Genomic DNA, 24,606 nt, shown 5'->3' with positions numbered 1-24,606 from the left:
AAATTAAAGAAACCATACACCACCTAATTTGTATGCTCGGTGAAGTATGAAATTTACTTGTTATTCATTTTGTACGGATCAGATTGTAGCATAGTACATGAAGATAAACTTTACTTAAAACTAAAACAAACAACAAAACCAACGCTGCAACAAAATTACACAGAAGCTAGCTAGTTTCCTAATCAGTTAACAACAAGGCTTAGTCAGGAAATGGAACTAGAAATGGAGGTAAAACTTGGCGGGTTTGGTATCTCTACAGTCCCTTCCAGCATTAGTATGATCTTCTTCATCGAAGGGCGAAATGCTAGCTCATCTTGGATGCACCAAAGTCCTACCTTAACCATCATTTGAAGTTCATTCTTGTCAACATCTTCATCCTTCACTAGCTTATCCAGTTCGTCGGCTTCCAAACAATGGTATACCCAATTCTCAAGGATAACTTGATCTTCAAGTATGTCCATATTCACACATCTTCTGCAGCATATTCTCCAATAACACAACCCCAAAGCTGTATACATTTGTTTTCACTGTTATGGGAACGTTTCTATGCCACTCAGGTGCAACATAACCCCATGTTCCTCTTAACCCGGTATATGTCCTAGTTTGGTCAAGCTTTAGCAGCTTGGCAAGACCAAAATCAACAAGCTTTGCACATTTTTGGTCACTCATTAGTATATTTTCCGATTTGATGTCACAGTGGATGATCTGTGTGTCACACTCTTCATGTAAATAAAGTATGCCTCAAGTTACATTGAGACATATGCCAATTCTTTCCTTCCAAGTTGGTCTTCCATCCGATCGGAAAAAGAAATCTGCAAGTGAGCTATGTTAGAGTATGAGTGTGATTCTCACAGCTTAGTAATAATCATTGTTATTTCAGATTGGTATAAAGAGGTCTTAATGTGTTTATAAGAGTTAATTTAACTTTGGTTTGGATTGAAACTCTACTGTTGGCTCAAGAATAGAACTCATACTTGTACAAGGATTTGGTCTTGTATTCCTTGTAGGATTATTATAAGGTAATCTAGATTTTGTAGTATAAAAACCACAAACCCCTGCTCTCACAAAAACATGCTTTTATTGTTCCAATTACCTATAACTTGAAGAGCATTGAGTTTTGCAGAGAGGAGAAGGTTGTGTGTAGATTCGTCCATGGCTTCTTCATCCATGAACATGCTGACAGAGTTGAAAAGCTTGCTGAAATTATACAAAGATTGGAACAAGGTGATATGAAGCTTAGAGTTCGGGCTTTGGAATCTGAGAAGGCATTACAGCGAGTTGCAATTATCCAGAAGACTATTGGGAATGTAAGTTGAACTTACTCATGACCTAATGGCATACACACATGAGAAAGACTTCGTCAAACAGTCTGCAGGTATGTGTTGCAGAAATTACTTCAGTGTTTGCATATACAGAATATATTTGGAGTGATGATTGTGACTTGGTTAAATCTTATGTTCTTGGCTAGTTTGTTATAGAGCTTGTATGGTTGCTATTACAAGCCATTGGTCATGTACTCATAAACCAGAAGCCTATTTGATCCATCGTGATAGTAGCCAAGCAATTTAACCAGATTTTTATGATGCGTCCTTCCTATTGCGTTCATCTCATTTCGGAATTCCCAGTCTCCTTGATCCATCACCTTCTCTAGTTTCTTGATAGCCACTACTCTCCCACCATTTGATGGTATGACCCTTTTATAAAATGTCCCAAATGGTCTTTTGCCCACTTGATCACTAAAACCTTTGGTTGCCTTTTCAAGCTTACAATATGTATATGATCGCAGCGTGACATCTTCTACAAACCCATCATTTTTTGAATTCGAAATCTTTTCGTAATCTGCAACACAGTATCTATAAATAACAAAACCAGTAATTGCTAGAATAATAAGTGCAAAACTTAGCATTGCAATACCGCCAATAAAGATTCATGTTCGAAGTTGTTCTTACCTTGCTTTGCTTACAGTTTTTGTCCCTGAACTCTCAGTGACAACTTTGATCATGGTTGAGCCACTTTTTCCAGTTCTTCCAAATCTTAGCGGAAACCTCTGTTTTTGGCACAACTAGTCATGATAAACTGCAGCTTCACAATTGCAATCTCTCAAGCAGTCATCTTAAGAAGCAGTCTCATTAATGTTGAGAACAAAATATGGGGTGTTCTCCCACACAAGGCCATCCAGATCAGCAATGGAATATGTAATTTTGTTCTCGTCCGGGCAACCAATAGTACTTACATACCTTCTGCTAGGCCTGGCAAACGGGTCGTGTCAGTCGTGTTCGTGTCGTTTTCGTGTAACACCTGTTATCTTAACGGGTCGTGTCGTGTCACACCTGTTATCTTAACGGGTCCTTAACAGGTCGGGTCACTTTACCCAATGGGTAAAGTGACCCGACCCGTTATGACCCGTTAAGAAAAATATTTTTTTTTCTTAAATTTGCACATACCACACATTGTCACATAAATATTACTTCAAAATATTAAAACACATTTGTCGCTTATGTACTCGAAAATAAGAGCCTCATAAAAAATACATCCATACACTACTAATCTATTACAAATATTAAATGTGCAAGGATATGCAAAATGAAAGCGTTTTTGTTTTCAAAGTTGTGAAGCATTTCTCAAAAGTTTAAACCTTGCCAATGGAACTGATGTGAGAATTACTTGACACACAAATTAAACCCTCTTTTTGACAATTGTAGTATAGATGTAAGTAGGGTATCGTTCTAGGCCGGGGATTAGGAGGGATTGCTAATCTATGCTAAATTAATCTAAAAATATTAAACAAGACTCAAGGACACAAAATTAGGCTAAAAACTCTAATAACTCGAAACACACTTAAAATGACTCAAAATAATGAAAACAATTAAATTAAACACTAGGAACTGAAATGGACGGAAATTAAATTAAAAGACTAACAATAAAGAAAACTAACAAAAAAATATAATTTAATAATGGATGGGTGTTTGGTTTTGATGAAAAGTAAATTAAACTTAATTAAATTACAGAATTGACAAAAACATAAAATTAAGGTAAAATGATAAATGACGGACTAGCTAGAGGGTTCTTCTCCACACATGACACATAAGCAATCTAAATTGATTTTCAGTTGTTCTTTCAATAAATTGTAAATCTCAACGCCCCAAATTAACCATGAATTGCATAAATTAATTCTCAGATTTTCCTTAAGTTAATGGATTGGATGATTGCATACGACAACCCAAAATATTCCCCACAAGTTCCCTACATGAATTGCATAATAGAGATACAAGCAAGAATCATTAAGTTCTATGAAAATCATAAGCATTGACGAGGCACTTGTTACTATGAATTGCATGAAACTTATGCCAAGAATTTACTTAACACGATTGTGGTTAACAACCTTCACTACTTGTGAATATAAGTTCATAACGATTAGGTGAAATTCACTTATATTCTAGCATCAAATTCATGCATGTAAATTAAGTATGCATCCTTAATCGACATACAAAAATTAGTTATCTATCAAGCAGTTAAGCAAATTAAATCACAACTCAGAAATCACAACTGAAGGTAATCAATTCATATTACAAATATATTCATGGTTTCGAATTAACCTCTAGCCAAAATAAAATTAATTACACATTATTAAAAACAGAAATAAAATAAAAGTTTGGAAAGATTTAACCCCAAGAAAATAGATTGAAGCCTTCTGTTTTCTGTGCAGCTTGCTGCTCTGATGTTTCTGTTTTTCTGTCGCTGGCACTGCAGCTTTGCTGCTTCTCCCTATCCACCCTCTGGTCTCACGCTGGCGTCTCTTCTTCGCACCTCACTGCACGTGTTCACGCTCACGCTGCCAAGGGCAGCTGTCTTCCTGACTCTCCTCGGTTCCTGCTGCCGCAAGGCAGCTGCCTCTGACCTCTCTATTTTCTGCTTTTCTTGTTTTTCCAAGGCTGCCAGGGGCAGCTAAGCTGCTTCTTTCCCCCTCCTCACGTCTCTCCCGTCTTCTCCTCGCGCTGATTTCTCACCTCTCTCCCTTTATTCGCTGCCCACGTAGCTGCCCTACTTCCCCTATTATTTTTCTTTCTTTTCCGCACTCACCCCCGAGGCTAATGCCTCACCCACCACACTCACGCTGCAAGTGCAGTTTTTTATTCCTTCTGTGCCTTAATGTGCAGCCCTCCAACAACTTTGTTTATTCTTTTTTTTTTCTTTACTCACCAACTGCAAAACACTTCAATTTTAGATATATCATATAATTTCTAATGCATACCTAATAAATTTAGCCTAATTTCCATGCCCTATAATCCGTGACATAATTCTACCAATAACCCATGACAGAATGAGAACGACTAAAGCAATTTTTTACGAATTTATTATTTAAAACTCATTTGTGCCATTTTTATTTTCTTTGCATAACAAATCCTATAAACACAAAAATAACGTAAATAGCTCAAAAATATAAGGAACTAACTAAGAAAAGACGAGTGAATTTGAAGTAAAAATATATATAAATATGATCCGATCAAATACCCCCATACTTAGCTTTTGCTAGTCCTCGAGCAAAACAAAGAGAACATGAAAAAGTAATAACATGAAAAACATTAGTTTCCCCCTATGTGACCCTCATAGAATTTCATTCGAGAAAACAAATCATCAAGAACCATAGCTAGCGTCAAACAAACTAATCCAAGTTCATCTTATTCAAATATTAGCAGTAATCTTTGAATCATCCTTGAAGTGTAGTGTGTGAGATAGTCATGCTAATGCAATTTCAAGTTTTTATTTTTAAAATCATCATATGCAAACTAGCGACCTTCTCACGGGATATGCACTCAATCACACATGTGTTTTAGTTTTAATGTGTTTCGCTCAAAGAAACAAATGTGAAATTTCTACCATAAGCTTGCATAAAGATCACTTCTCCACAGTCATAATTGCAAAACTTAAATCAAGAGGACTTTTATTGGATGTAATGAGGTTTAGGGATAGGGTTATTGAAACGAAAGAATAGGAAAACACAAGTTCCAAGCTACATTGCAAGCAATTCTTTTCTTTAGATTTATAAGAACTCAAGCTCTCCAACGATTCTTCAGACATCTCCAACCACAACCTTAAACTGAAACTTTAAAAACTTTTATTTTCTTTGTATACAATCTTTCTTTTTCTTTTTTTTTTTTTTTTTTTTTTTTTTTTTTTTTTTTTTGAAATACAAACATGAAATACCCCCACACTTATTCTTTTGCCAAACACCTTCACAGTACTTAACAAACGTTTCTCATAAGATAATCTCGCATTGCTCGCTTGGAAAAGGGTAAGGAAAAATGTTTCAGGTATAAGGGTAGACATATCTGGTGATAAGAAACAAAAGGTTCAACATATACGGCTCAAATTGGCAATCTAATGATATCATTTTTCTTTGGGAAACATGGTTATTTGGGCCATGGTAAACCTAATGCCTCTATCATTTCCAAGTTCATGCAATCAAGGACAAACATTTCGAAAGATCGTTACGCAAGTTCTAGAGATGTATCTCACATAAGTTCATCACACATGAAAGAATAGGAGTGTATGAAAAATGCACACACTTTCAATAGGCTCAAAAACTCACATAGGATGTATATGGTCACTAAATTCACATATGAAGCTTTAAGTCATGCTTTAGTTTCACATCAACAAGGCTATGTGCATTTGGTTTTTCAAAGATGATCAAACATGTACAAAACTAATACGAGAATTAGGAATTTCACAAAACACATGTTAACTAAGTTCTTGATGATCATGGTTCAAATTTTATCCAATTATATCATTGGGTCGGGAAACTAACAAAAATCTAATTCAAAACAATAAGGAAAACAAGACAATATTTTTGGATTTTTAAATTTTCCGATTTTTTTTTTTTTATTTTTTTTATAGAGAAAACAAAACTAAAAAATAAAAAGCAACAACACAGAAACAAATGAAACCAGTTCGAAGTTGAAGGTACAAAAAATTTCAATTTGGTCATTTTTACCCTTTACCCCCATACTTAAACTGGACATTGTCCCCAATGTCAGAAAACACTATAATGCAAAAATAAATAAAATAAACAAAATAATAAAAAACAAAATAAAGCAATTGGACTGAAAACTTCCCTAATTTGCAGTAAAATCAAGCGATGACCCCCCAAGCTAAAATTCTGCAATCAACTTCAATGGTGGAAATAACCAAAAGTTCCTGCAAAGAAAAGAAATAATTCAGTTAAGGACGCAAGATAATGTAGAAAAATGCAAACGAAAAATTGAAAATGAAAATAAAAGATAATGAATAGAACTAATAGGTGATCATTGGTCGCTTGTTGACTTTCCACAGCTTTCCTCTTGAACTGATTTGGAATTCTGAGCGAGGATTTCACAGTCTGCATTCTTCTCTGCTTGTTTCCTCTGCATGGCGGGCAGGCACGAGGTAGAGGTTTTGGTTTGATTCTTTCTTCAATCTTTCCAAGTGCCCACCTCTTGCTTTCTTTCTCCTTGTCCCTAGCTGAATTGTCTCCACATGCTTCGAGGTATCATTTTCACTTCCCTTACTGTCCCCCAGGTAGATGTGGTAGACAAAGAGGAAGCACAAGATGATGAAGATGAGTACTCGAGAGCAAGGCTAGGTAAGCAATCAGGAAGGGGTTCCAGGCAGTTGGCTCCAGATCGGAAGATTGATACCAAATGCTGGCTGATTGCTCTCCTTCTCCTTGTCGGAAAACAAAGACAAGGAGAAGGACATGGAGAAAACATGATATGAGATACTCTTGCTTTCAACCTTTATGATATGAAATACTTTTGCTTTGAATGGGTTGTTCGCAGGAGTATCCCAAGGAATGAGGAACACAGAGTGACTCGAGAAGATTCTTTGGGAATGCATTTTCGGAGATGAAGAAGAGTTGAGAGGGTGTGCTGAGAGAGTGTGCTTTTGCTGTGGAAGGCGAAGGTAGAAACTTATAGGACTTGTCTTCACAACCGGAACTGTTCTCTCACTCATTGTCGGCAGCCGGTGGATGGATGAATAGTACAAATTACGCGCTTTCTGACAAAGCTGCCCGTAATTTCCGCAAAGCTGCCAGTTGCATGTGACAAATGCTGACTAGGCTGAGAGAGACAGATGGTTGGAATCGGCACTTCGACAGACTGCCCGTGATTTTCGCAGAGCTGAGTTTGCGTGTGACGGGTGACAACACGTCTGGACGAATTGATCTTGCGAAATCCGGGGTTCGGCTCGTGGTTTCTGAGCAAGCCCAACTTTTAAGAAATGAACGCCTCTTTTGAGAAAAGAATCCGGCTTTTGAGAACGGAAACTCCTCGACTCTTCGATTTGTGAGAGGACGCTTCATCGATTTCTGAGGAGTGCCTCTTTGAATTCTTCTTTTTATAGAGGCGTTAATTTTGTTCCACAACACACTTGAGCTCCCTCCTGTAAACACTCCCTTCTTGCACTTCCGAAATCTTGATCAGTCCGACTCTCTTCTTTCTTCACCACCTCTGAAAAATGTCTGGCCCTTCCGATCGTCGTTTTGACCTCAACCGTGGTGAAGAGGCAGCTCCGCCTTCACCAGACAACATATGGCGCCCATCCTTCATATCTCCCACCGGTCCTCTTACCGTGGGGGATTCGGTAATAAAAAATGACATGACCGCTGCGGTGGTGGCCCGGAACCTTGTCACTCCTAGAGATAACAGACTGCTCGCTAGACGGTCTGATGAATTGGCGGTTAAGGAGTCTCTGGCTCTTAGCGTGCAGTGTGCTGGTTCTGTGTCCAACATGGCCCAACGCCTATTTGCCCGAACCCGTCATGTTGAATCGTTGGTGGCTGAAATACAGAGTCTCAAAGAGGAGATTAGAGGACTCAAGCATGAAAATAAACAATTGCATAAGTTTGCACACAACTATGCCACCAGCATGAAGAGGAAGATTGACCAGATGCAGGACACCGATGGTCAAATTTTACTTGATCATCGAAGGTTTGTGGGATTGTTCCAACAACATCTGCCTTCGTCTTCTGGAGCGGCACCACGTAGTGAAGCTCCAACTGATCAACCTCTGCTGCCTCCTCCTTCTGTGGCCCCGCCGACTGCCGAAGCTCCGCCGACTACTGAAGCACCACCTGACCAATGAATGCTATTAGTTTAAGTCATTGTAAAATATTTGTACTTTTATGTTTTTATTTTTTATTTTTTTTTATTTTATTTTTTTTTATTTTATTTTTTTAAATTTTATCTTTTTTTTTTATTATTTATTTTTTTTATATATATGTAAATTAATGTAAAAAGACTTTGGTTAACCTTCCCCCACACTTAAACTAAATAACACAAACTCACAGAAATCAACCAAATAACACAACTAACTAAACAAAACAAAATGAAAGCAGTAAAGATAAGGGTGTAAGAATGCAAATCTGATTGGGTTAACGATTCCAAAGTCTTCCTTCGTTGAATGCTTGGGTTGCCTCCCAAGAAGCGCTTGATTTAACGTCTTTAGCCGGACGAATCTTTCCTTTAAACTCTCATCGGCTCCAAAGCATGGAATTTATCTTTTAATGGGAGGTGATACTTGAAATGATTCGGCAATGGTTTAAATTCAAGAGTGGGTGCCTGAATCATCAAAATAAGAAACATGTTAGTATAAATAAAAATTAAAATTGGAGAAGATGACTTACTTTCTTTTTCCGGCACAAACTCAATGACAAACACCATATTTTTGAACATTTCCGGGACTTTGAACTTGGCCAGGTTTACTATGATAGTTGTGGCTTGTCCCGGGTCATCAAACTCAACTGCTTTGGGCTTGATTGTCTCATGCACAGCCCCTTGGATGAATTCTTGATCTGCTTCAACCACTTCATTCTCTTAAATCGTTCTTCTTGGGAAACAAAGGCCTTTGAAAAATTCAACACGATCTAGAACTTGCTTTGTTGCACCAAGAATTGGAATATCCTTTTGTACCTTTGGAATAGCTTCCACAATGTCTTTTCACTCTCTTCTTGCTTGGGAATCAAAAACCTGCAAGAAAAAGGACATTTGGTGGACTAATGTTAGAATGAAGTGAATTTAGAACTTCCTCACCTGAGTTGGATGACATAGGAATTTGAGGAGCTTGCAGCAAGAATTCATCTAAACTGCCCAGGTCGTCCTCCTCCCCTTCTGCTTGCAGCAGCAATTCATCCAAGTTCGGGCTGTGTTTGGATGGTTCTGGGACAGCTTCATCCTCCCTGTCACCTTCCAAGGTGATGGCTTTATCGATTTCAACTTCTGCCTTTGAATTTTCAAGAGTTGAGTTGGAGACTTCACTTTGCTCTTGAATCTGTGCCATGAATTCCATAATCTGCCCAACATGCATATCCAATTCGTCCACTCTTCTGACTCGGTCTTGCATCTCTTGGTTTTGATTTTCTACTCCCTGATTCAAAGAGGTGAGTAAATTATTAAGTGTATCATTATCCAAGGACGTACCTGAATTGAATTGGGTTGATTGTTGTGGTGGCTGTGACGGTTCATATGGCCACTGATAGAACTCTTCCGATGGCGGCAATTGTTCTTCTTTTTGTGAACCCTGTACCGAAGAAATTAATTCTTCAAGCATTTGATTATAATCCACGGGCATACTTTGATTCGATTGGAATTGTTGTGGGGGATGCTGTGGTGGCTGTATAGGTCTTGAATAGAACGCGTCTTCTTGCTGCCAATATCTACCATGTTGGAATTGTTGAGGTTCTCCCCACATGTAATCTGAATAATCTCTCCAATCAGAATTGTAAGCATTGGAAAACATGTTGCCCCTTGATTGGTTATGGCCTTGATACCCCCAAACATCTTCATTTGCAGAAAATTGAGGACTTTGATATCCTTGCCCATAGGGCACATCAAGTGTAGGGACACTTGGCATTGTGGTCCGTTCGGCATTATGAGTTAATTGAGCAGTGAGCTGTGCCAATAGATCTTGAATGCTAGTAGAATCCAGGTCTTGCTCCATTTGTACCTCAATTCAAAGAAAGAAAAATAAATCAAATATCAAAAGTAAAAGACAAAAACACAAAAATAATAAAAAGAAAAAAATATAAATAAACACAAACAAAAACATAAACAAGGGATTAGCAAATTTGCTAATCCCCGGCAACGGCGCCAAAATTTGATGTGAGAATTACTTGACACACAAATTAAACCCTCTTTTTGACAATTGTAGTATAGATGTAAGTAGGGTATCGTTCTAGGCCGGGGATTATGAGGGATTGCTAATCTATGCTAAATTAATCTAAAAATATTAAACAAGACTCAAGGACACAAAATTAGGCTAAAAACTCTAATAACTCGAAACACACTTAAAATGACTCAAAATAATGAAAACAATTAAATTAAACACTAGGAACTGAAATGGACGGAAATTAAATTAAAAGACTAACAATAAAGAAAACTAACAAAAAAATATAATTTAATAATGGATGGGTGTTTGGTTTTGATGAAAAGTAAATTAAACTTAATTAAATTACAGAATTGACAAAAACATAAAATTAAGGTAAAATGATAAATGACGGACTAGCTAGAGGGTTCTTCTCCACACATGACACATAAGCAATCTAAATTGATTTTCAGTTGTTCTTTCAATAAATTGTAAATCTCAACGCCCCAAATTAACCATGAATTGCATAAATTAATTCTCAGATTTTCCTTAAGTTAATGGATTGGATGATTGCATACGACAACCCAAAATATTCCCCACAAGTTCCCTACATGAATTGCATAATAGAGATACAAGCAAGAATCATTAAGTTCTATGAAAATCATAAGCATTGACGAGGCACTTGTTACTATGAATTGCATGAAACTTATGCCAAGAATTTACTTAACACGATTGTGGTTAACAACCTTCACTACTTGTGAATATAAGTTCATAACGATTAGGTAAAATTCACTTATATTCTAGCATCAAATTCATGCATGTAAATTAAGTATGCATCCTTAATCGACATACAAAAATTAGTTATCTATCAAGCAGTTAAGCAAATTAAATCACAACTCAGAAATCACAACTGAAGGTAATCAATTCATATTACAAATATATTCATGGTTTCGAATTAACCTCTAGCCAAAATAAAATTAATTACACATTATTAAAAACAGAAATAAAATAAAAGTTTGGAAAGATTTAACCCCAAGAAAATAGATTGAAGCCTTCTGTTTTCTGTGCAGCTTGCTGCTCTGATGTTTCTGTTTTTCTGTCGCTGGCACTGCAGCTTTGCTGCTTCTCCCTATCCACCCTCTGGTCTCACGCTGGCGTCTCTTCTTCGCACCTCACTGCACGTGTTCACGCTCACGCTGCCAAGGGCAGCTGTCTTCCTGACTCTCCTCGGTTCCTGCTGCCGCAAGGCAACTGCCTCTGACCTCTCTATTTTCTGCTTTTCTTGTTTTTCCAAGGCTGCCAGGGGCAGCTAAGCTGCTTCTTTCCCCCTCCTCACGTCTCTCCCGTCTTCTCCTCGCGCTGATTTCTCACCTCTCTCCCTTTATTCGCTGCCCACGTAGCTGCCCTACTTCCCCTATTATTTTTCTTTCTTTTCCGCACTCACCCCCGAGGCTAATGCCTCACCCACCACACTCACGCTGCAAGTGCAGTTTTTTATTCCTTCTGTGCCTTAATGTGCAGCCCTCCAACAACTTTGTTTATTCTTTTTTTTTTCTTTACTCACCAACTGCAAAACACTTCAATTTTAGATATATCATATAATTTCTAATGCATACCTAATAAATTTAGCCTAATTTCCATGCCCTATAATCCGTGACATAATTCTACCAATAACCCATGACAGAATGAGAACGACTAAAGCAATTTTTTACGAATTTATTATTTAAAACTCATTTGTGCCATTTTTATTTTCTTTGCATAACAAATCCTATAAACACAAAAATAACGTAAATAGCTCAAAAATATAAGGAACTAACTAAGAAAAGACGAGTGAATTTGAAGTAAAAATATATATAAATATGATCCGATCAGGAACTCAAAGCTTAATGAAAGTGACCCACTAGTGTGTTTATTCGTACTTTCATTAAGTATAACATAAGATTTTGTGGTATCCACTAGTGTAAATATTTTAAATTGAAGATCGAATTCATTCATTGTATTCATATAGGGTCAATGAGTATAGATGTAAAAAATCATCAAAATCGGAGTTAAAATAACCATTAAATCGTGATTTTTCGTTTATAACCGTCGAAAAGTTTTGTCCCGTTACTTGATCTCTGAATGTTTGTTTTTTGTAATATTTGGCGTATGCGATCTCGAAGCATATACAAACAAGTTTGACGGTTGGATCGTTGAAACTAGTTTCGCAAAATGCGTATCTCATTAAAACAATAAATTCACTAACATTTAAGAGTTTATTCATATTTTCATTAAGTATAACATAAGATTTTGTGGTATCCACTAGTGTAAATATTTTAAATTGAAGATCTAATTCATTCATTGTATTCATATAGGGTCAAGGAGTGTAGCTGTAAAAAATTATCAAAATCGGAGTTAAAATAACCGTTAAATTGTGATTTTTCGTTTATAACCGTCGAAAAGTTTTGTCTCGTTACTTGATCTCTGAATGTTTGTTTTTTACAATTTTTGGCATATGCAATCTCGAAGTATATACAAACATGTTTGACGGTTGGATCGTTGAAACTAGTTTTGTAGAATGCGTATTCCATCAAAACAATAGGTTCACTAACACTTAAGAGTTTATTCATACTTTCATTAAGTATAACATAAGATTTTGTGGTATCCACTAGTGTAAATATTTTAAATTGAAGATTGAATTCATTCATTGTATTTATATAGGGTCAATGAGTGTAGCTGTAAAAAATCATCAAAATCGGAGTTAAAATAACCGTTAAATCGTGATTTTTCGTTTATAACCGTCGAAAAGTTTTGTCCCGTTACTTGATCTCTGAATGTTTGTTTTTTTGCAATTTTTGGCATATGCGATCTCGAAACATATACAAACAAGTTTGACGGTTGGATCATTGAAACTAGTTTCGCAAAATGCGTATCTCATCAAAACAATAGATTCACTAACACTTAAGAGTTTATTCATATTTTCGCTAAGTATAACATAAGATTTTGTGGTATCCACTAGTGTAAATATTTTAAATTGAAGATCGAATTCATTCATTGTATTCATATAGGGTCAAGAAGTGTAGATGTAAAAAATCATCAAAATTGGAGTTAAAATAACCGTTAAATTGTGATTTTTCGTTTATAACCGTCGAAAAGTTTTGTCCCGTTACTTGATCTTTGAATGTTTGTTTTTTGTAATATTTTGCGTATGCGATCTCGAAGCATATACAAACAAGTTTGACGGTTGGATCGTTGAAACTAGTTTCGCACAATGCTTATCTCATCAAAACAATAAATTCACTAACATTTAAGAGTTTATTCATATTTTCATTAAGTATAACATAAGATTTTGTGGTATCCACTAGTGTAAATATTTTAAATTGAAGATCGAATTCATTCATTGTATTCATATAGGGTCAAGGAGTGTAGATGTAAAAAATTATCAAAATCGGAGTTAAAATAACCGTTAAATTGTGATTTTTCGTTTATAACCGTCGAAAAGTTTTGTCTCGTTACTTGATCTCTGAATGTTTGTTTTTTGCAATTTTTGGCGTATGTGATCTCGAAGTATATACAAACATGTTTGACGGTTGGATCGTTGAAACTAGTTTCGTAGAATGCGTATCTCATCAAAACAATAGATTCACTAACACTTAAAAGTTTATTCATACTTTCATCAAGTATAACATAAGATTTTGTGGTATCCACTAGTGTAAATATTTTAAATTGAAGATCGAATTCATTCATTGTATTCATATATGGTCAAGGAGTGTAGTTGTAAAAAATCATCAAAATCGGAGTTAAAATAACCGTTAAATCGTGATTTTTCGTTTATAACCGTCGGAAAGTTTTGTCTCGTTACTTGATCTGTGAATGTTTTTTTTTTGTAATTTTTTGCTGATGCGATCTCGAAGCATATACAAACAATTTTGACGGTTGGATCATTGAAATTAGTTTCGTATCATTCGTATCCCATGAAGTTCAATGGTGTGTGTGTGTATATATATATATTTATTTATTAAGTAGATTTAAATCTATTTATTTTGTATGTATAATTATTATAGTTTTTAGGGGTATAAAATTTAATATATATATATATATATAACTATTATAGTTAATATTTTGGGGGTATAATTATTATAGTATATATAATTATTATAATTATTATAGTTTTAGGGGTATAAAATTGTTAAATTAATATATATAATTATTATAGTATTTTTTTAGGGTTATAAAATTATTAAATTAATATTCTGCTTATCGTGTATCGTGTTACCCACGTGTATACCCGAACCAACCCGTTATCTTAACAGGTGCTTATCGGGTTACCCGATAACGACCCGTTTCGTTATCGTGTCGACCCGAACACCTGTTAATTTCGTGTCGTGTCGTGTCGGGTTATCGGGTCGTGTCAGGAATTGTCAGGCCTACCTTCTGCAGCCTAAATACCTTTGGCGTTGATCAACGAAAACAAAACCAGGAAGACAAACACAAGGTGGATCCTGATCAATGGGAACACAATATGCATTTAACCCACAGCGCCCCATAGGAGTGCACTTATCATAAAATGATGACCACTGAACTGACCATGAATCGTTTTGAATCAAAGTATGGTAGTATAATCGGAGTATACCATCAAAGTTAATCGTCATCCGGTACATACCTTTGTTAAACAGCTAGGTCTGATTCGTAATGTATCGTGTATTGGAATTGGTGGAATTGAAGAGATATAGATGCCCATTGTGATCAAAGTTGAGAGACACATTGTCTCCAACCCTGAATGTCCCAGCATTCCAGTAAGCATGATGTTGTAATACAATCAGACCTTCCAAGTATTGCACTAGGTTCCCATCACGCTGCATCGAAAGTCTAAACCTTCTGCTTGCATGATTTTTATCCAAGATGATGGAGACAATCTTGTTTCCAGCTAGCAGTCGCGGGCCAGATACAATGGTATCGGTTGGAGTATCAAAACTCTGCTAAATGATCTTTGAATTCAAGTTGTATATGACAAAGTTATCAGAATTGAGCATGGAAGCTGAGGCAGCAGGCTCATAAATGTTCGAAATGGTTGTTGTTGCTGTTACAATTCGATAATCTGGCGACACGACTCTTATTCCATCACCAAGCAGCTTTACATCGTTAGAGAGTGGCAGCGGAGCATCGCAATTTGTTGTCCATACGATTGTTTTTTGCTGGATTTTCTCATATCAGATGCATACCACCAACTTGTTGCCTTCGTTGTAAAATTCGAACTCAAACTAGCCTGAATTTGACAACCAATATGAATTGTTATCTGTATAGAGAGAAGCATCGAGGCTAATGTTTCCGGTTCCTTGCTCAGCAGTTGCAAAAGAAAATGTAGTAATCTGCATAAGAAGAAGAAGAATAAGAAGAAGAAAGAGCAGAATTGCAGACATTTTGTTTAAATTTTTTGTGTGATTTCGAGGGGCTTAAATTTTCATAATGGCTTTAATCCTGCACTTGTATTTAAATTTGAGAAAGAAGATATTCCATTCCACCAAGAAGTCAATATTCCAAGTATCCAGAGAGTGTGGCAGCCATATTTTGTTGTTGTTTCGCAACAAGAAATAATGTGTTTGGTCAAGGTTGATTTTCAGTGTCATAAACTGATTGCTGATGGAGCTCATCAAGGAAAAAAAATGGCATTTTATTTTTTTCAAAAGAGGAAGAAAATAGGTCAAATGTGTTGAATAATGGGTGTCGTGCAGTTCATTGCTCTTGTGTTGAACAACTATACAGGTTTTGAATTGGTCATATTCCGCATGTTTTTCTACACACTTTATATACGTAGCCAGGGAGCCAGAATTTTATGCAAGATGAGGCTTAAATGTAAAAGAAATTACACAAATAATATTTACAAAGTTGCTAACCAAAACATCCTAATATAATACATATATACACACACACGCACTAAGTAATCAAAAGTCCAACATAACAAAGCATCAATAAACAAATTTGAAAGGGTTATTAAAGTTAATAGGAAAAATGTTTCAATAAAAAATATGCAAACCCTAGCACTCAAGTAAGAGGTAGAGCAAAGGAGAAACCAAAAAATTTATAGCCAAATTTTTTTATAAATCTTATTGTTGTTTGCTGAATTGATTTGCAATTTGAGATTGACAAAATATATGAAGGGAATGAGAAATGAGAATAGCTTTGGAGTCTCTCGATTAAATGTCAAGGTTTTTTTTTTTCAAAGGAAATTAATGAAAGGATTTCATTAGTTTTCCTTTTGATGGGAGTTTTAACGAAACACTTCTGGTACTGTTCACTTTTAACGAAAATGATATTTTTACTCTAAAAGTCACTCCTGATACTATTCACTTATAACACATTTTTGTCCTTTTGATTAAAACTCAAAGTTTTCAAATTATTTTCATTAGTTTTTCTTTTGATTTAATGGCATATAACTTTAAACAAAATATTAGAAATAATATTGAGATGGGAATAGAAAAAGATGATTTAGTAGTGTTGGTTTCCTTGACAGGGAATATGAAAAGCTGCAGCGTTTGACACTCATGCATAGCCCACCCGCTCACTTTTTTCAACAATTCATTGCCCATGATTCTTCAAAAGAGAGGATGAATTCTATGGCAAGAAGACATTAATGCTTTGCTGCTTCACTCCCAAAAGTTCTCTTAGGTAATGAATCTGTCCTTTGGTAATGCCTTGGTGAAGATATCAGCAACGTGATCTTCTGTCCTATAGTATACCATATCCACTTCCTTGTCTTCAACAACACCTCTGATGTAGTGATGCTTCAAAGCAATATATTTTGACTTGCTGTGACAGACAAGATTCTTGCTCATGGCAATAGTTGACTTGTTGTCACAAATGATAGGAGCTGTTGATTCTTGTTTCTCACCAAAGTCTTGCATAATTATTCTCAGCCACACTGTTTGAGAAGTTGCAATTGAAGCTGACACAAACTTAGCCTCTGCCGTTGATAGTGTAACTGATTTCTGCTTCTTAGATGACTAAGAGAATGCACCAGTCCCTAATGTAAAAGTATAGTCATATGTGCTTTTTAAGTCATCCACACTACCTCCCCAATCACTATCACAAAACCCATACAATTTTGGCTCAACATTCCTTTCATACATAATACCAAAGTCAGGTGTACCTCGTATGTATCTTAGGATCTTCTTTGCAGCTCCATAGTGAATGCAAGTAGGCTTGTGCATAAATCTGGACAACAAGCTTGCATCATACATAATATCGGGTCTAGTCACTATCAAATACAATAAACTCCCAACTAGGCTTCTATACACATATTCATCAGCATCACCACTACCATCTTCTCTTTGAAACTTTTGTTCACAACTAGAGGTGTTGCAACAGGATTGCAACCAACCATTTTGAATTTTTCTAGAAGTGTTTTTGCATATTTCTTTTGAGTAATAAAGATACCATCATTTGATTGAATGATACCAATTCCCAAAAAATAATGCATCATGCCTAGATCACTCATCTCATATTTCCTCGTCATGTCATTCTTGAAATTCAAGATCATTTTATCACTACTTCCAGTATAAACCAAATTATTAACATATAAGGAAACGATAAGGATATCTGAAGTACCTTCAGTTTTGAAATAGAAGGCAGGTTCATTCTCACTTCTTTGAAATCCCCTTTCATTGAAGTATATGAGTTGATCTCTCCATACCATACTCTTGGAGCTTGTTTCAAGTCATAAAGTGCCTTTTTAATATTGTACACCTTGTGCCCTTGTTCTTTACGAACAAATCCTTAAGGTTGATCAACGAACACCTCTTCTTTTAGGACTCCATTTAGGAAAGCAGACTTGACGTTAAGTTGGTGTAGAAACCACTTCTTCTGAGCAGCTTCAGAAATAAGGCCACAGATTGTTTCATGTTAGCTACCAATGCAAAGGTTTCTTGGAAGTCAATCCCAGGTTTCTGAGAATAACCTTTTGCTACCAATCTAGCTTTGTTCCTTTGAACAAAACCATCTTGATTAAGCTTAGTCTTATAAATCCACTTCACTCCAATGACGGAGTTGTCACAAAGTCTGACCACTAGTTGCCATGTCTTGTTTTTCACAATAACATTGATCTCTTTTTGCATTACAGCCTTTCATGTATCTTTTTTCACTGCATCATCAAAGTTTTCTGGTTCTACAACACATAAATTGCAGCTTTTATAGACTTCATAAGCTCCTTAACCAAATTGGCGTTGAACTTGGACTCAAAGGTGTGGGAGAGTGAACTTGAGGACTATTTTCAAGTGACAATTATGGATTTTCCAGCTCAATTTCCTCTTCATTTGGCTGATTTTCTTCTTCAATTCTGATTAATGCAGATTCCTCTCGGATGATTGCTTGATTCCAATCCCAAGAAGATTTCTTCTTAGTTCTTTTGGTACATAAGCAAAGTAGATTGACCTAAACACTCTCAAGTGATTCACGGAAGGTTTTCTTCCACTCTATGCCTCAAATAGTGTCTTGCCTTCAACTGCCACTGTCGGATGCCTATTCATCAAGTAAACCACTATATTAACTATCTCACCCAACAAATATTGAGGCATTCCCTTGTCATGCAACATTACCTTAGCCATTTTGACTATGGTTCTATATTTTTTTCTCTCAACTACTCCATTTTGTTGTGGAGTATAGTTGACAGTACGCTGTCTTTCCAAGCCAATATCTTGACAAAACTTATCAAACTATGTGGATGTGTACTCTTCTCCTCTATTGCTTCTAAGAACTTTGATTAGATAACCAGACTGTCGCTCAACCATAGCTTGAAACTTCGTAAAAATTAAGAACACTTATGATTTCTGTCTTAAAAAGTATACCCAAGTCATTCTGGAATAATCATCCATGAAGATTAGAAAATACCTGTTTCCCACTTGAGTAGAGGTCTTCATGGGTCCACAAACATATGTATGAATCAATTCCAATGGAGCCTTTGCTTTCCAAGCTTTACCATATGGAAATGAATCTCTATGATGTTTCCCAAGTGCACACCCTTAACAGATTTCTTCATTTTCTTGGATACTAGACAACCCATGCACTTCCATCTTGAGTGCAGATTGAGTTGCATACTCAATTGTGAGAGGAAAACTTCCACTTTTCCTCATCTCAATCTTAGCCAAGAGTTGTTCACGATTCCTCCCATCATATATCTTGCAAGTATTGTCTCCAAAATACAAGTAATAACCATGCTCAATGAGTTATCGAAGACTTAGCAAAATTTACTTCAAATCAGAAACTAACACGACATTCTTGATAAACATATTTCCATTATTCGTATGCACGGCAATAGTACCTCTTCCCAATGTATCGACTAGCTGCCTATTTCCTATCTTCACTCGGGTTGGGTTTGTAGTGTCAATATTATGAAAAAATGTTCTTGTTCACTGCCATATGATTGATACAGCCGTTGTCCACAAACCAAACTTTAGATTCTTCTTGGACGGTTGTATCATGACCAACACAAAACATATTGGTCTTTTCACCTTCTGCTTATGTGTAGTGAGCTAGCTAATTATTCTTATAGGTACAATCCTTTTGCATATGCCCGAATCTAATACACTTGTGGCATTTCACTTTTCCCTTGAACCAACATTCACCAGAATGAGCTTCGTCACAAATTTTGCACTTTGAAGCATACTAACTCTTCTCAACCTTTTTCTTCTCTTCAAAATTATCCTTTCCTTCCCACTTTTTGTTTTTTCCTTTCTAATTCTTGTTGGGCTTGGCTTTGCTTTGACTTGAACTAACTTCAGTTTTTGGATTCACTGTAAGCATTTGGAAAGCATTTTCTACATCATTGTTGTCATGCCTGGATAGTCTTTGAGCAAAACCTTTGAGTGAACCAATCATTTCTTCAACACTCAAAGTTGACAAATCCTTAGTCTCCACTATGATTGAAACTATGTTGTCATACTTTCTTGGCAAGCTGATTAGATACTTCTGAACTATTCTCTCATCAGACAAGATTTCACCATAACTTTTCATTTGATTAATAATCTCAGACAATCTACTCAGGTAATTATCTAGCAATTCATCATCTTTCATTCTTATGTACTCAAAATCTCTTCTCAAAGATTGGAGTTTGACAGCCTTTACCTTAGTAGAGCCTCTGTAGACTTTCTCAAGCACATCCCAAGCTAATTTGGCACTTGTCTCGTTCGAGATTCCAAAAAAAAAAATTCATCTAAGATAGCATTTTGCATGAGCCCAAGAGCTTTTGCATCTCTCTTGATGTTTTCCTTCAGTTCCTTTGTTTGAGCCTCTGTCAAAGCTACAGTACTTAGGGGTACCACATAGCCATCTTCAATCAAGCTTCACAAATCGTGAGATACAAAACTTGTTCTCAACTTTGTCCTTTATAAGTCGTAATTCACTCCACTGAAGATAGGAGTTCGAATCTCTTCACTACTACTTGAACCAGCCATGAATTTGAAAATTTTGATTCTAGGGTTTCACTTAGAATTTTCCCCCTTTTGAGAATAAAAAAAATTCCCCACTCTTTGATCAGATTGGCTCTGATACCATGTTGGTATTCAGACCATCTTCATCATTAATAAAACTAGAATAAAAATGAGAAAAAATGGAGATTTAAGTAAGAGGCAACAACAGGGCAAACAAAATAGAGAACTATTTTTTCACAAAGAGAGATATTTTTTTTATTTGGATTAAATGTCCTAGTATTTGGGACAGTTGCTAAGGCAATTGGGCAGCCCTTTACAAAAGATCTAAGCCATACATGTGGCAATAGATTAGAGATCCAAAGAATTTCAAATTACATAAAAGGACATGTTAGACAACAAAAAACAAAAGCAAATGATTAACTTTAACACGAGCTGGGCTTCCTGATAGGGTGGTCGGAGTTTGGCGTGGGGCAGCAAATTGTTGTCCTAGAACAAACATTTTGTTATTGTTCTAAAGCCGAGCTTGAGCACAAATAATATCATTTGAGTCGAGTTTGGGCACTTTGGTATTCAGTTTGGCACGCCTCATTTACACCCTTAAGTGTCTATGGTTATTAATTACATTTTTACAATGGTTAACAATGTTAGGTTATTTACACCATAAACTTTTGAGTCAAAACTAAAATTCGAATGTAAAATTAGTACGAAACTCACAAATCATGAGAGCCACTTAGTAATTTCTTTTTCAAAAATATTTCTATTTTCCATACACGTCTCAATGATTTATTAATTACACCTTCTTTTTTTTTTTTAACTCCAAGATACTTACCATACAAGTTACTTTTGCTCATTTTTCAATTAGATATAAAATTCACATATTGTACACTCATTTTAGCATATACTTCAATATAAATAAAAATAATTAATTTTTTTTTTAAATGGTCGAATTTTCAAAATATTTTTAATAAAGTTGGGGCGAGGATTTGTGTAAGTGTTTCTAAACATATTGTAGATGTATATTACAAGATCATAGTAGAGTGAATGTTTTTACCATATTACTGGACCATACCATTTACCAACTATACCAAACCAATTTTATGCTAATTTTTTGTGCCAAACCTTAATGGGCGGGTAATTGTATCGAACTGAAAATATTTGCTATATATGGTATTGATATCCAAAAGTAATACCGACAGAAAAATATATACATTTATAATACTAAAATGAAAACTCCTTTGTTTAATGTAGGCTTGACATGTAGATCCATAATACAAAAAAAAAGTGTGTGATTGTTCCAGAAGAAATGAAACAATAGATACAGTAAAGTTAGGACATATTATTGTATGAGTTCTACCCAATGCTAGATGAGAAGCACATAATAAATGGATATAAACATCATGAGCTGTCCCGTAACAAAATTGATTGTTGCAGATACTTTCTTATTGTTTTCTTCTTCTTCCATAACCCAAGCTCGGAGAAGGAAGAGATAAGAGAGCCCTATGATGAATAGCCTCAATCTTAACTTCTATCTTAAATCTTGTTGCATTGCCTTGACTTACTAACTGCGGATGAAACTTGAAATGTGAAACATGAATGATGAATATTGATGTTAGGATTGGGACGGGAGGGGACATATAATATTGGGACAGAAGACCTTAACTCGTTCCCTTCTTCCCCCGAAGCAAAAGGACCCCATATTTGGGGGTCATTGCCTACTCGGTTTACTTTCATGGATAGTCCTGCTTGGTTTTCAGTGTATATATTAACTAAAGATTTGAGAACCTTTGTGGTTTGATTTAGAAAGGCGATGGATGTCTAGGTGACTCACTCGGGATTTTTAGCGAGTTTATTTATAATTTATAAAGTATGGTTTATGAATAATTTTTATTATTGATGTGTGATCAGATTGGTTGATTAATATGGTTAAAAGTTAATATTGTGCATCTTTGATTCATTGAAATGTTATTTGATACGGATTGTGGTTTTGATTGAGGGAAATCTTTGTGATATATGTGAATGATGAAATCTCATATGGGTGCATCATGCATGTGAGAAACGTCAGATTTTATCATTTGCGAGCTACTGAATGGTTTGATCCCTTTTGAGTATGTAAGCAATCTAACACAAAAGTTAGGTGCAACCATGAAATAAAAGGAAAAGTTACTACGTTATTGGACCGTTGTAGATTGTTGACTAAGTGCTCTAATTGAACAGTAATTAGTGAGTGGGTTTTACTTTGCCACATCACTTTGTTGGTGGTTGTTTTCTAGTTGCCCATTTATTTGGCTTCCTTTGCACACTTCCCTTACCGCTTGAGAGTTGCACCGAGAGGAAGAGAGAGCGAGAGAGAGAGAGATTCATTTGTGAGTTGCTCAAAAGAAGAGCGCGCACAATTTGGAGTTCAAACTTTCAGAAAGACAGAAATATTGTGAGCTGCTGAGGGATCGATCTCCAGTAGTATTTGACATTTGTAGAGAAAGAAAAGCTTCAACTTTTCTCCTTCTTCTGTGAGTGTGTGAGCTTGGGTGTATTTGGGGTTTAGGTTCTTGAGTGAAACACTTTGTCAGTGCTCTCTTTAAATACTCCGTAGCCTCCAAACTGGATGTAGGCTCGTTAACGCTGAACGAATATAAATCTTGGGTATTCGTGTTGTTTGGTTTGTTCTCCTTATCACTTGCCTAATTGTTATTTGTTCCACACACCATCTTGCACATTTTTGGTTGACACTTCGGCACAACAAAAGAAACTGTAGTAATCTGCAGAAGAAGAAAAAGAAATAGCACAATTACAGACATTCGTCTAAGTTGTTCGTGTGATTTCGAGGGGATTAATTTTTCGTAACGGCATTAACCCTGCATATGTATTTCAAGTTGAGAAAGAAGATATTCCATTCCACTAGGAAGTCCATATTCCAAGTCTCTGGAAACAGTGGCAGCTACAAAATTTTGTTCCTGTTTGTTTTGTAGCAAGAAATAATGTCTTTGGTGATGACTGATTTTCTGAATCATAATCTGATGACTGACGGAGCATCGAGGAGAAAGAAATGACGTTTTATTTTTTCAAAAGAGGAAGAAAAATAATGGGTGCCGACGGCACCGTGCCGTGCGGTTCATTGATGTTGCGTTGAACAATTCAGGTTCTGAATTGGTCATATTCCACATGTTTTCCTACACACTTTACATAATCTGATGGGTTAATTGTTTAAGGCTAATTTTAGGATTTACTAGTTTCGTTTCCTTGCCAGGGAATATGAAAAGAAGCCATGTTTGACACGCATGCATATTTTCAAACGTTCACTGCGGCAGAACTCATCGTAGCTCAGCCCAATGACTTATATGGCATGGAAACGTTGACACTGTGACAGTCTCGTCCCAATTATACAACGTTATGTGTAAATTTTTTATGTATTCGTTGTATTACAGACATATGACGTTACAGTGGCGGCACTACTATGCTTTTGAGTTGCTCTTCTTGTAAATGACAATTATACAAATTTGATTGAGTATAAGTAAAAAGAGCCGACAACTAACTTAGCTCACATGTATAATAAATTTCTTTTACATTATCTTAGTTAACAAGTTATGTACTTGAAATCATAGCAAAGCTTGCCCATTATTCTTATTTGGGTAGAGTCATCCACACATCTATTTTTACTTCTTACACACGTTTTTCAATTTTAAGCTGTCGAATCGAATAAATTGAGGAAAAAAAAATCAATGGCAAAAATTAACAAGAGCGTGTATGAATGGCACAATTCTTCTTATTTTCTAGTGATTGAATCCATGATAACCACACCCTTTTTATTGTAACAAAAATGGGGAGATGGCTATTCTCACTACCAGCAACAAGATATACTTCTTTATTTATTTTTCTTTAAATCATTTAAGCCAACTAATCAACCTAATTCTGCAGATTCACAAGTCCCCACAAACCCCTCTAATCATACAACATGAATGACACAATCATGATCAAACACTATAAAAACTAAAAGAATTTTCCCTTTTTTCCTTTTGCTTGTATAAATTTTGCATCCAAATTCAAAATTTCCAGAAAAATAAATGATGAAGATGATCACCATCAACAATTT

The 24,606-nt window shown here is 35.8% G+C and overlaps 1 protein-coding gene across 1 annotated transcript; it reads right to left on the bottom strand.

Annotated features, from left to right (window-relative positions):
• Nucleotides 1-203: 203 nt before the first annotated feature.
• On the bottom strand, nt 204-18,209 carry LOC139196005 (probable receptor-like protein kinase At5g39030). Its single transcript, XM_070821666.1, has 7 exons — nt 17,951-18,209; nt 17,704-17,855; nt 16,836-17,099; nt 1,950-2,047; nt 1,500-1,853; nt 1,094-1,197; nt 204-508 (listed from the first exon to the last, which is right to left on the bottom strand). The coding sequence occupies exons 1-7, from the start codon at nt 18,207-18,209 to the stop codon at nt 204-206; spliced, it is 1,536 nt and encodes a 511-aa protein (XP_070677767.1).
• Between the last annotated feature and the right edge of the window lie 6,397 nt (nt 18,210-24,606).

Source organism: Malus domestica, chromosome 05 (assembly GCF_042453785.1).
Source record: "Malus domestica chromosome 05, GDT2T_hap1".
NCBI lineage: Eukaryota > Viridiplantae > Streptophyta > Magnoliopsida > Rosales > Rosaceae > Malus > Malus domestica.
This window is presented reverse-complemented; position numbering and strand designations above follow the sequence as displayed.

Excerpts from the sequence above, each read along its gene's own strand:
- LOC139196005 (XM_070821666.1), bottom strand. The coding sequence starts at position 18,209 with ATGCAAAAAGAGATCAATGTTATTGTGAAAAACAAGACATGGCAACTA. Across the intron at positions 2,048-16,835 it reads AAGACAAGGAAGTGGATATG|AGGTTTCCGCTAAGATTTGG; the intron begins GTATACTATAGG and ends TGCCAAAAACAG. Across the intron at positions 1,198-1,499 it reads GAGTACATGACCAATGGCTT|CAAGCTTTTCAACTCTGTCA; the intron begins GTAATAGCAACC and ends GTATAATTTCAG.